This window comes from Cyphellophora europaea (assembly GCF_000365145.1).
Source record: "Cyphellophora europaea CBS 101466 unplaced genomic scaffold supercont1.1, whole genome shotgun sequence".
Taxonomy (NCBI): Eukaryota; Fungi; Ascomycota; class Eurotiomycetes; order Chaetothyriales; family Cyphellophoraceae; genus Cyphellophora; species Cyphellophora europaea.
The window spans coordinates 2,213,216-2,224,957 of NW_008481797.1; the positions used below are offsets into that span (position 1 = coordinate 2,213,216).

Consider the following 11,742-nt stretch of genomic DNA (forward strand, 5'->3'; position numbering starts at 1 on the left):
TGAAGAGGTAAGTTCACGAAGGCGAATGAGATGACATGTGAGACCAAGTGTGTTTTCCTGTCCTGTAGTACCTCGCTTTCTTCTTGTGTCGATGGCTGTGGATTTTAAGGCAGTGGTGATCTTACGTGTGGACTGTATGCTGCTTGCTTGGATGTTTCGGAGCGCCAGAGTCCGGGCGGCGTGGAATCACCCCCACGCATGGCCCTTTTTGCGGGAAGTTTTGCGGTGGGGAGACGTCTCAGAGTGGGAGTCAAGTGCGTGTGAGCGTCTTCGTTGATCTTCGTAGCTTGGATTGGGGTGTGGCAAACACAGCTGATATGCACCCAGTGCCCGCCGAGTCCACATCAGCAGTAGTCCGACTGATGGCCGCAAAAACAAATGCGTTATCATTTCATCTCCTCGGCGAACAGACCTCTCATTCCCTTCAATAGCACTCCGATCTCCCTCGTCTCGTTCAGCTTGTCCACGACCTTCTCGACTTTCTCCCTCTCCAGCCGCGGCTTCATGTACACGACCTCGTACCCGGCCGTGCCCGTCTCCGGCACCTTCAACTCAAACACCGCTTCCCTCTCGCCGCCCTCTCCTTCCCCTTTCGTGCCCTTCCCGGCAGGAAACGAGTAGATGACTTTCACGCGGCTCTCGTCGCCCGCCCCTTCGAACCGCATCCCCAGATACGTCTCCCAGAACTGTAGCTCCGGCGCGTTGAGCGCCGATTGTCCGTCCTGCTTTTCCGCATACGCGCGCTGCGCGGCCAGCTTGGCGTCGATCTGGCGCTGCGTAGCTGCGAGGGCGGCTCTAAGGCGGTCGCGTTGTTGCTGCTGCGAGGAATGGCGGGTTTCGAGTTTCGTGATCTGCGCGTTCATTTCCTCCTTCTCGGCCAGTTCGCGAGAGTGGACGTGCGACTGCGTCGCGAGTGTAGACTGCAGGGTCGCGATGGAGGTGGCGGTGGATTTATTGTCCTCTATGAGAAATCGTGTTAGCAAAAAAAGGTACGCGTGAGGATTTTTTGCGTGGAAACGTACCGTGTAGTTCGGACAGCTTCGCTTTGAATTCATTGTGCTCTTCGAGAACGCGCCTGCGGCCTTTTTCGAGAAACGCGTCGAATCGCACCGTGAACTCGTTCATGCGCTTTCGCAGGTCCTCGAATGGGATGTCCACGCTGGGGAGCTGCGTCAAGTGACTGCCGGAGTAGGAGTAGGTGGGCTGTTGTTGCGACTGGGAGGCGCGGAGGAATGAGGTGGATGTTGAAAACGCCGTTGCAGCGGCCATGATTGCAAATTTGGCTCGGAGTGCTTTTACTGTAGTCTGCGATGTAAGGGTTTCGCAACGTCGTTGATTGACACTTTGTGGCAGTCGTGTTAGTGAGATAGAGTGTGCATAGGGAGTCATGGGCGGAGTCAGTTCAAAACAAGACGGCGAGGCTCTGGTCACGTGCAGTCGTCAAGAGCAACCACTTGAGGCTTGGCGCTGAGGGGCTTTAGAATGAAACTCTGATGTCGAGCTATTGCATTGTCTATGACACCTTGGTTCTCCATGGACTCGACTGTAAGGAGGCATGATTACCCCCCGCAGGTCAATGTCTGTCCTCTGCTACTTCTGGAAAGCTGCACTCTAAATGCGGGAGCAGACCAGTCAAGCATGTGATGCTTGCCGGACGCGAAAGGTCCGGTGCCAAATCGATGATACCCGATCATCACTAACACTTGAGGGCGTCGTGCGAACCGAAAACTCGGGAAACCAGTCCTCTGCCACACAGCAGGATGCGGTGCCGCAACAGAGATGTCGTCGCTGCCATCATTTAGGGATCACATGTTCCTACCTTCTGCCCGTGAAACGACGTGGACCAAAGGGCCCACGTAAGAAGCGCCTTGCTGTTGACACACAGACCTCCTTAGCACAATCAACTGCAAGTCCTGACAGCAAGAGTGCTCCGTCCGCCGGATTTGATGTCCGGTTTGTGCCCGGCTTTGATCCTTCTTCGAGAGTCCAGGACAGATCCCCGAGTACGTCGCGCCATGATGCTGTACATGTCACGTCGCCAGACGACGAGGCATCGCTGGAGTCCAGCATCGATGGGCGCTCCGCACAATCCATATCAAAGCTACTCCGCGATCACACCTCACCTTCGTGGCCCTTGTCTAGCGGGCGCTATGTGACAGATCATTTCCTCGACCGGACCATGATGCATCGCATTGTCGAGGACTACATCCTCCACGTTTACCCCGCCATTCCCGTCTTCCATGTCCCGACGTTTCGTAGGCAGTTTGAGCTTCAAAGGGACCGCCATGATCAACAATTTTTCGGCCTGGTGATGGGCATAGTTGCCGTCGCCGTAGGGCTTCTGCCACGCAAGTTCAACGACTATCGACTACAGCCATCGTTCGCGCGCTTCGCCACTCGCCAAGATGTAATCGAGTGCTGCTATTCTCGTGCAACTCAAGCGCGAGACCTCCGATACTTCGACGAAATTAGCCACACCAAATGGGCCACCGCTTACGTTTTCTCACTGGCATTTTTCCATATTGGCAAGTTCAACATGTCCCGGATTGTGGAGTGCGAGGCAAACCTATATGCAAGGCTCCTGGAAATACCCCGGATCTCGGCATATTCAGGCCTGAACTGCATCGAGACACAGCTGCGGAAGAAAGCCTTCTGGCTAATGTTCTATGGTTACGTCCATTTGCAACACGCCGACTTTCGGAGAGAGAGACCAGGCTTTATTGACTGTGCCACTCTTCACGAGATTGATCTGGAAAGCCTCATGCCTGTTCCGCATGATGATGAGCATATCACAGAATCTTCCTACGGCTCACCAGACCCGAATGAGCCCTCCCTCGCCGCAAGTTTCAATCTACGTTCCCAGGTGTTCTGGTGCGCCGTGAAAGAATTGCCCATACACGGTCGAGAGGCCCAAAAGGCAGTTCACTGTCATTGTACTCGAATGAATAATCCTGTGGAGTATGAGAACTATCTGCAGGCCAGGCTGAAAGAGCTGAAGTATGTCCTGGACAAAGCGCCATGGTATCTACGTCAGTGGATGGCGCAGAAGTCTCCCGATTCTTCAGCTAGCAAGGCAATTCACACACAATATTCTCAGATTGAAATCATTCGCGTCGATATCCATGTTACGCATATCTGGCTCCAATCTGTCATCATGGACCATCTCGAAATGTACCGCGCGCATCGATCTGAAGCGTCTCCGGCAAGGCCCTTGACCTCACCGAGTGTGGCAATGTCTGCGGATGATGCCGCAAACGCCGAGTGGGCTCAAAGAGAAGACCTCTGTCGACAGCTACTCCAAGTGCTGTACTCCGCTTCGGACCTGAGTCTCGAAACGCTGGGTGTGATACTGGTGCAAAAGACCCGCGATGTAGCTGTTTCGCTGCTCAATTGCCCATACGGCGATTCAGTGGACAGTGTCGGCCCAGGCGCCCGGGCCAAAGCATATCTCGCAGACTTTTCGCGCAAGCTGGAGGATTTGGACAAAGCAGAAGGGGGCAGTAGCCTCAGTGTACAGTCCTGGATCGACACGGATCGCGCCCGCGCCGGCGGCGGTAATTATTCATAACACAGCGCTCACCCCATGCGCATGTCGCTGACACGGGAGGATGGCGTTTTCGGCGCGTCAGCCCGAGGAGCGGTCGGCGAATCTTAATCATCGGGAAATTCCTGGATATGACACAGGCATTGTGCACGCGATCCGTTGGCACTGAGTAGCAATCCCGCGCTGCATACCTTGCTGCGGCTACAGACGTAGCTCGCAGGATATCCCAACAAAGGTCGAGACTAAACTACTCGCTGAGACCTTCAATTCGGCAGAGAAGGCCAACACTAGGGGTTGGGGGGCAGAACCTTCCATCCTGGTGGCTAGGACTCACCATTAAGTAGTGCCGTATCCAATTTGGGATGATGGCTGAAGTTTGACATTGAGGCTCGTGCAGCAATGCTTGAGTAAGCCACGCCGTCGACCAACGGACACTAGAGGGTCGCAGAGAAACAACTGCCGCACCCCTTGATCGTCGCTGGGTCCCAGCTGGTGCCGTTGACGGAACTAGCTCGACCATGGTTTTTGACGAGGAGGCTAGGGGTTTCGCGGGCTTGACCGGCACAAAACACAATGCACGGTCTCACACAGGCTAGCTCGCCCGCACTGGGATGATGGTGAGCCGGCGCCGAGAATCAACAAACGTTGCAAAGGATGTTTTGTCATGGCAACAGAAAGGAGGATTGGATGCTGGAGACGGTGCCGGTTGCAACCAATGAAGGTGGCGTTGCTTGAGCAAATGCTTGTCAGACAGGAACTGTGCGTGGCTTAGGGTTCGTCTGCAGTATGAGACGAGGCAAAGGCTCGCTTGATGAAGCGCAAGAGCCGGGCCCGACATCTGCAACACGATCATTATATGAGAGGGGGATTGATCATTTGGAAAGCGACTCGGCAAACGGGGCACAAGGCTACGAGGCTGAGCATGACGTCAAAAATAGGTTCTTGGAAGGGCCCCAATCGGGTATAGTTGGTGCCATCGCGTCGCTTAGCGCGGAGGCTGGTTGGCGCCGGTTTCATCGTCTGGTTCACTGCGCGTTTCGTTTGTCTCCTGCTCTTTGCTCAGCGAAACACTACGGCCACTCCTCGAAACTGATGCGGCCTCACCTGCGTCTCTGGCGTCGCTGCAGACGCTGCTTCGCGAACCCTCTCCCCCCGGACTAGGAGCTGCAGTCCAAACATTGGCAAGGCTTGGTTGCTCTGCCCGCGGCCTTCCGAGGCTCCCCTTCTCCACTCCTTCCCAATTTCCCTGAGTGCTACACCTGTGTCCCATCATGGCCATCGCAGAAACAGTTCCAGTGTCGGAGCGGATCATGGGAATGGTTCAGGCGAGCTCTGGCAAGGCACGTTTCTTCCGTGGTGCCGGGGGTGGCTTGACGCCAAGTTGGTACCCTCATGCGACCGTTTTAATATTGGCTTACCTCGCTCGTGTTCCTCCTGGTCTGATTCTTTCTCTCAATCCATCGGCAGTGCCTCGCATTCATTTTCCCCCTCTGGCAGGTTTTTGACTGTTGTCTATACATTCTTCACGCTCCTTTTAGTGTTTTTCAGTTCTGTCCTAGGTGAACGTTGATCGTCACCTGGAGTTTTCGTTCGTTGAGAGCAGTACTTATTATACCAACTATCTACCTACTCTCCACCCCCAAAACAGTCAACATGAGGCTCTCGCAGGCTCTTCTAATTGCCCTTACCACCTACTCCGTCGGAGTCTCTGCCCAGTTCGGCGGCTTTGGTGGCGGTAACGGTGGTGGCTTCGGCGGTGGCAACAACGGCGGCCAAGGCGGTAACAACGACCAAGGTGGCAACAACAATGGTCAAGGCCAAGACCAGAACGGCCAGAACGGCCAGAACAACGGCGGCAACAATAACGGTCAAGACCAGAACAACAACAACAACAATGGTGGTGACAACGGTGGCAACAATAATGGCGGCGGCGCCACTCTGCAAGGAAATGCTCGCCAGGACGCCAGTGCCGACACCGGTGGTGCAGATGCTGAGGCTGGCCAGGCCGATTCCGCTACGTGTGTTCTATCCCTGCGTCCTTGAGAGTCATTACTAACACTATCCAGGGATGACAACAACTTCATTAACTTCTGTGCCGGCAAGCAACTCACGAATGGTCAACAAGTTCAAGGCGGCTCCTGCAACGGCATTGGTAAACTCGCCCCCAAAATCTTGCAATTTACAAACTAACAGACCCCAGTCATGGGTGAAATCCCCAGCACCGGCAACATGATCTCTTCGTTCTTCCAGAACCCCACGAACGGCGACGATATCCAGGCCGACCAGACGTTCACCATTGACGTCCAAGTCGACAACCTGGAAGCTGGTACCTTCACCAATCCCGACACAACTTACTACTCTGCCCCACAAGCACTGCAGAACGGCAGAATCGTTGGCCACACCCACGTTACCTGCCAGGTCACCCAGGGTAACAACCCTCCCAACCCGCAAGAATTCGCTTTCTTCAAGGGTATCAACGATGCCGGCAACGGCAATGGCCTGCTCTCCGCTGAGGTTGAGGGTGGTCTTGCTGCCGGTAGCTACCGCTGCTGCACCATGACTTCCGCTGCCAACCATCAGCCAGTCATCATGCCTGTAAGTCTCGAGCTTCGCAATCATTTTGACATCTGTCTGACATACCGCAGGTTGCCCAACGTGGTGCTCAAGATGACTGCATCCAATTCACCGTTGGTCAGGGCAACGGTGGGAACAACAACAACAACAACAACAACAACGGCGGCGGCGGTAACAACAACAATGGCCAGGACCAGAACAATAACAACAATGGCGGCCAGGACCAGAACAACAATAACGGCGGCCAGGATCAAGGCCAGAACGGTCAAGGTCAAGATCAAGGACAGAACGGTCAAGGCCAAGGCGGCAACGGTGGCTTCGGCGGCCAGGGCGGCGGTTTCGGCGGTGGCCAGGGTGGGGGCTTCGGTGGGGGCTTCGGCGGCCGTAAGAAGGGCAGATTCATGGCCCGTGGCTACGTCGCCTAAGGGAATGGAGAAGTCTACGAGCACCTAGCTGATTTGTTCCTGTTGGATGCGTGTCTGGTTTGGGGTCATTGGCATCGAAGCCTCATATTTGGGAAAGAGATTCGGGTATAGACGCGTTGTGTAAAGTAGGTGCTCTGTTGGAGAATGTAAAGACGACAGTCATGATTAAACTAATGATCAATTCGGCGACTGAACGATGCATTGGGTTTTGCAGTTCTGTCGGATGGTCACTGGGAGCATAACAGATCCAACTGGCTGCGCACAAGCGAGTTTCAAGATGGTGTTTCAAGCTTCTACTGTATGGCTCCCACGCTGATCGTGTCGCACATTCGAAGTCCACGCCCAGAGCGTGTTCTATTTTTGGCAGATTGAGCCACTTCTCGCTGGTATTGCAGCCCGCGTTGTCCTCTACTCACCATTGACTTCTTACCAGGAACGATTTCATGGTCTTGAAAGCATCCCGCGCCTAGGAGACTGTACCAGATCGAGGGTTGTGGCGACCTCCATGATGACTATGTCTTTTAGGCAACCAATTCATTTGAATGGAGTTGACAGCTCATGGGAAGCTAGCTAATTCAATCAGGCCTCTGTCTGCCACAGTCCTCCCGAGCCCCCAAATTCCATGCAGCCGTATCTCGGACCAAGTCTCGCTTCTTTCAGCCTGACCGGCTCTAAATTAGCGGCAGCCAGAAGACCGAAATGGCAGGCTTTCGGCGCGTACAGGTGGGCGCGTATACGCACCGCCATGACCGCCCGCCGACGGGCTGATACTTCGTCTGCACTTACATAAAGGCGTGGGAGTAAGTGAGTCGATACTTCTGCTCGTATAGATCTTGAGTTATCTGCTATTCACGCTATGCGGCTTTTGAAACCCGAGGATGCATTCGCCCATCATGGCATTCGCAAGTCACAGTCAGTTGAGGTTCACAGCGTCAGTGGAGTCAGCGAAACCAGCGCGACGACAGACATCTTGCGAAGCAAGTCAAATACTGGGAAGATCGTACTTCAACGCCACGGGATTCGCATATGGACCAGATACTGGATTCATTTCCTTGCCATTGCTGCGACCGGAGGAGTAGCTGCTCTGAATCTACTCAATGTCTACTTGATGGATTCCGACGATCCTAACATAGTTGCCAAAATCGGAGCCTTCCAGTTCGTGGCCAAGCTCCATGAAGCTGCAATGTTGGGATCATTGACGCTTATCATGATTGATGCCGTGCGAAGCGGTCTCATGAGTAGCTCCGGGGTGCCGCTCGGTTATCTCATGTCCCCAGTCATGTACAACAACATCGACTGGCTTTTAAGTGCCTCTCTCTGGACCAATCGACCGACTACTGGGCATTTATGGAGTCATACTCTCAGACAGCGCTCAGCGCTGTCCTTCTTCCTGCTCCTCTTGCTGGCCATCGTGTTTGCAAACATTGCTGGGCCAATGTCTGCAATCCTAATTGTACCGCGACTAGGCTGGTCTAGCTCGGACGCCGCCGCTTTGTTCCCTACGTTCTGGAATGTATCGGCTACAGATTTCTGGCCAGAAGAGTTTGCTGCGGCCTCGCTACCTCCAAAGTGCTCTCAAGGTGGTGCCATGGGGACAATGGGTTGCCCTGCCAAGGGTTCAAAGAGTGCGAGGATCCGGCTCAGCCCCGTATTCGGACCAGGTGTGGGTTGTACGACCGAAGGCTTTCAATCTACGTGCAACGTATCGCTGTCAGAGACCGTCTCGGCAAACGCAATAGGCCGTGTGCTCTCGGTAGACTTCGACCTTGATGCATCCAACGCCTATGCCACAACGCCGACTGCGGCGATCTTTGAGGCACTTGCCCTCCGCTTCGAATCCGGGGTGGCATTCCCGCTCAACATTACCGATACAAGGGTCGTCGAAGCCGGTAAAGCACAGTTGCTTGACATACAATTCGACAGCGCAGCTGGCATGTTCAAGCCGGCAGTTGCAACTGCTTGTCGGGAGCTACAGTACGATGAAATCGTTGAGCTCTACCAGGATAGAAATATCTCAACGAACTGGAGCACGCCCGCTGTCACCTGGCTGGCAGATGCCCAGGGGCTCGACAAAGACAGCTTCCTGTTCTCCTACAGGATAGACTCTCCTGATTTCGACAACCCGTCCAAATGTGACGGCGAGGACTGTTATGCAGCTGTCGCCTGTGCCATTGCTCCACGTTGGTGTCCGTCACAGCTATGGTACAATACAGCTCAGCAATCCCTCCTTTTCCAAAGTCTCCCTCAACCCCGCGACATCTTCAAGAAAAATGAGAGCATCACAAAGCCGATCCTGTTACGCAAAGACTGGCTGGAGCTGACAACTGTCGACCAGGATACAAAATTGGCCGCGAATATCGTCGACTTGTTCAACGAATGGCGCACACCTCGAGTCAGAGCTCCTCAGGCTGTGCAGGGAAGAATACAGGAGAACATCGGACCGACTAACCACTCCGACGCTATTGCTATAATTTTGGCAAGCACAGTTACCGAAGCCATAGCTGCTGGCCCAGCGGCCGTGGGTGAGAGCATCTACTCCGGAGACTGCAATGACACAAAGCCAGGTTTCACCTTCTCGCCAGCAATTTGCGCACAAGATCCCTCTTTCTGGATCCATTCGGAGAATCGAGGGGACAGCGTGCAAACCGCGTACTCGATGGTGGCATTCACCGTACGTCGAAGCGGATGGGGATGGTTTCTCCAGGATTCTCTCACCATCTACATCGCACTTGGAACTCTTTTGTTCCACGGAGCCCTCACACTGATGTATTTGACCTGGGTTCTGGTCTCGAAGAAAAATATCACCACCCGCTGGTCCTTGGCCTCGGAGTTACTCGTTCTGGCCATCGACTCCTTCCGCGCGCCAAAACTCGCCGACAGCTCAATCCGCGTACGGAACCGCAAGATATGGCTTGAGCCGGTCAGTATCAGAGAAGTCGACGGCGGTGATCGGCTCTCTCTTATAGTTGGGGATCCAACAGCTTACCCAGAACGCGTTGGACCTCCACCATTGTGTGGGAAAAAGTACTTGTGAGGAGAGGCCAGCTGTCAGTATAGAATTTCCATGATTTGTTGCTCAGTCTTCTTCGGATGCTTTCTTCTGTGCAGTCTCACCCCTCCTGCTGTATGCGGCTGTTTAGAATTGCTTGGCGCCAAGACTTTTATTGCCTGGTCCGTCTCTACTTCGTCGGGTGCTTACGACGGCGAACATTGCCTCCCAGTCAAACAAAAATTATACGACATGTGAGTTGCGTGCGTCTTCTTGTTGGACTCGCGCTTAGGCCCTTCAGATTAACATGCAGGTCTAGCACGAAATGGAGTTTCCCTTCATGGAAAAGTCGCGAGCATGACGTGCAGCAGCCAATTTGCGACATGAGAGCATTAGGAAACCCATTCTCAGGACCTTGCTCGAGTATCACAAGCAGGTGCAAGACCACCGCCACCTTCATAGGCGTGCAATCCAGCTTCGTTCAAGGTATATTGGATCATGCCGGCGAAACCCCGGCTATTGCCGTTCACTGCCTGAAGCCCAGTGCGCTCATTGGCTCAGATATGGCGGCCCAATAACTGTTGCACTTCGCGACGAGGCTCATCTTGTGCGCTCATCATAAAGCTGTCATGGCTCCAGCAACTATGAACATGAAATCGAGCTGGTTGAGATATGGAAAAGGTATCAATGAGTCAATTTCGGCAGGACGAGGCGCACAAAGAAGCAGCCAGCCAGCGGCGAGAAACTGCGCTCCGCGCTCCGCGCTCCGCTCTCCGCAGTGGAGCTAGGTGAGCAACTGCTTTACCAATATCCGGTGCTGTGAATGTTAGTAAGAGCCAGGCAATGGTCGATTGCAATCATAAGCCGCCAAAAGATTGGCATCATATGCTTATTCATATGACCAGGAGAGGCTGGAGGGGCACTCGATGCTGGTAGGTATAAGAGGCGTTGAAGCGCAATCCCACTTGTCGAACCACAGCACTGGTAGAAGCAATAAACCCATCGCTTGAGCCAACGTATCATAGTATTCCATCGAAAAGAGTCCGCCAAACTACTCCTGTCGCTTGCAGTCATGTCCAACAACACCGCCATCAAGAATGTCATCCTCGTCGGGGTAGGGCAATCATCTTTTCGTCTGAAGTTTAGACTACTGACAATAATAGGCTGCCGGTAACGTCGGCGCTGGCCTCGTTGCGCCGCTCGCCTCCGTCTACAACATAACCATCCTCACCCGCGAATCCAGCACCTCCACTTTCCCCGAAGGCATCAAAGTCATCCGCGCAGCGTACACCGTCGACGGCCTCACGGAAGCCTTCAGGGGCCAAGACGCCGTCGTTTCTGCCGTTGGTGGTGGTGGTCTAGTGCAGCAGACGGTCCTGATCGACGCGGCCGTCCAGGCCGGCGTCAAGCGCTTCCTGCCCAGCGAGCTCAGCATGAGCAGCACGACGGCCGCGTTCAGGGAGTTGGTGCCGGTGTTTCAGTGGAAGTGGGAGGTGCTCGAGTACCTGAAGGCGAAGGAGAAGGAGGGCCTGAGCTGGACGGGGATAGCGACGGGGCCGTTCATTGACTGGGTGAGTGGCGTTGATTCGCGCTGCAAGCAAACTCAAAGCTGACTGTTTGGTGGCTAGGGTCTCAATGCAGGCTTCCTTGGTTTCGACATCCCGAATCAGAAAGCGAAGATCTGGGACGGCGGAAAGGGTGTCTTCTCGGCCATCACCGTCGCTGACATGGGTAAAGCGGTCGTTGGGGCCTTGAAGAACCCGGAGGCGACGAAGAATAAGTACATCTTTGCCTACTCCGTCACGACCTCGCAGACGGAGATTCTGGCCGAGCTCGAGAAGGCCACGGCGCAAAAGTGGCAAGTTGAAAGTGTCACGTCGGCCGACGATATCGAAGAAGGGCGCAAGCTGGTTGCGGCGGGTGATTTTGTTGGCATGTATAAGCTCGTTCAGGCTGCTACCTTCGGTGGCTTGCCCGGGCTGGGGCAGAACTTTGAGCGCGACGAGAAGGATGGGGTAGCGAACGATGTTTTGGGTATCAAGCCGACGAGTATTGAGGATATCGTCGCGGAAGTGATTGGTTCTACAGAAAGGCGTGAATAACGGATCGGATCCCAGAATGGTTCTTGATACTGGAGTCTCGTCTCTTAGGGGACGGGTGGCTAGATGTTAGACTGTACCATAAAGATAGCATAGCACGGATCTTCGATT

At 54.3% G+C, this 11,742-nt stretch overlaps 5 protein-coding genes across 5 annotated transcripts; 4 read left to right on the top strand and 1 right to left on the bottom strand.

The window, feature by feature from the left end:
• Positions 1–386: 386 nt before the first annotated feature.
• On the bottom strand, positions 387–1,269 carry HMPREF1541_00835 (uncharacterized protein; the record flags this gene model as incomplete). The annotated part of the gene is made up of 2 exons (XM_008713139.1): positions 387–961; positions 1,023–1,269. The coding sequence occupies 2 exons, from the start codon at positions 1,267–1,269 to the stop codon at positions 387–389; spliced, it is 822 nt and encodes a 273-aa protein (XP_008711361.1).
• A 913-nt stretch (positions 1,270–2,182) lies between these two features.
• Positions 2,183–3,568, top strand: HMPREF1541_00836 (uncharacterized protein; the record flags this gene model as incomplete). Its single annotated transcript, XM_008713140.1, has 1 exon — positions 2,183–3,568. One exon carries the CDS (start codon positions 2,183–2,185, stop codon positions 3,566–3,568), a length of 1,386 nt encoding a protein of 461 aa, XP_008711362.1.
• A 1,629-nt stretch (positions 3,569–5,197) lies between these two features.
• Positions 5,198–6,543, top strand: HMPREF1541_00837 (uncharacterized protein; the record flags this gene model as incomplete). Its single annotated transcript, XM_008713141.1, has 4 exons — positions 5,198–5,562; positions 5,611–5,696; positions 5,745–6,139; positions 6,190–6,543. 4 exons carry the CDS (start codon positions 5,198–5,200, stop codon positions 6,541–6,543), a joined length of 1,200 nt encoding a protein of 399 aa, XP_008711363.1.
• An 856-nt stretch (positions 6,544–7,399) lies between these two features.
• Positions 7,400–9,577, top strand: HMPREF1541_00838 (uncharacterized protein; the record flags this gene model as incomplete). Its single annotated transcript, XM_008713142.1, has 1 exon — positions 7,400–9,577. The coding sequence occupies one exon, from the start codon at positions 7,400–7,402 to the stop codon at positions 9,575–9,577; it is 2,178 nt and encodes a 725-aa protein (XP_008711364.1).
• Positions 9,578–10,604: 1,027 nt separating this feature from the next.
• HMPREF1541_00839 (uncharacterized protein) lies at positions 10,605–11,634 on the top strand (the record flags this gene model as incomplete). Its single annotated transcript, XM_008713143.1, has 3 exons — positions 10,605–10,646; positions 10,696–11,103; positions 11,161–11,634. 3 exons carry the CDS (start codon positions 10,605–10,607, stop codon positions 11,632–11,634), a joined length of 924 nt encoding a protein of 307 aa, XP_008711365.1.
• Between the last annotated feature and the right edge of the window lie 108 nt (positions 11,635–11,742).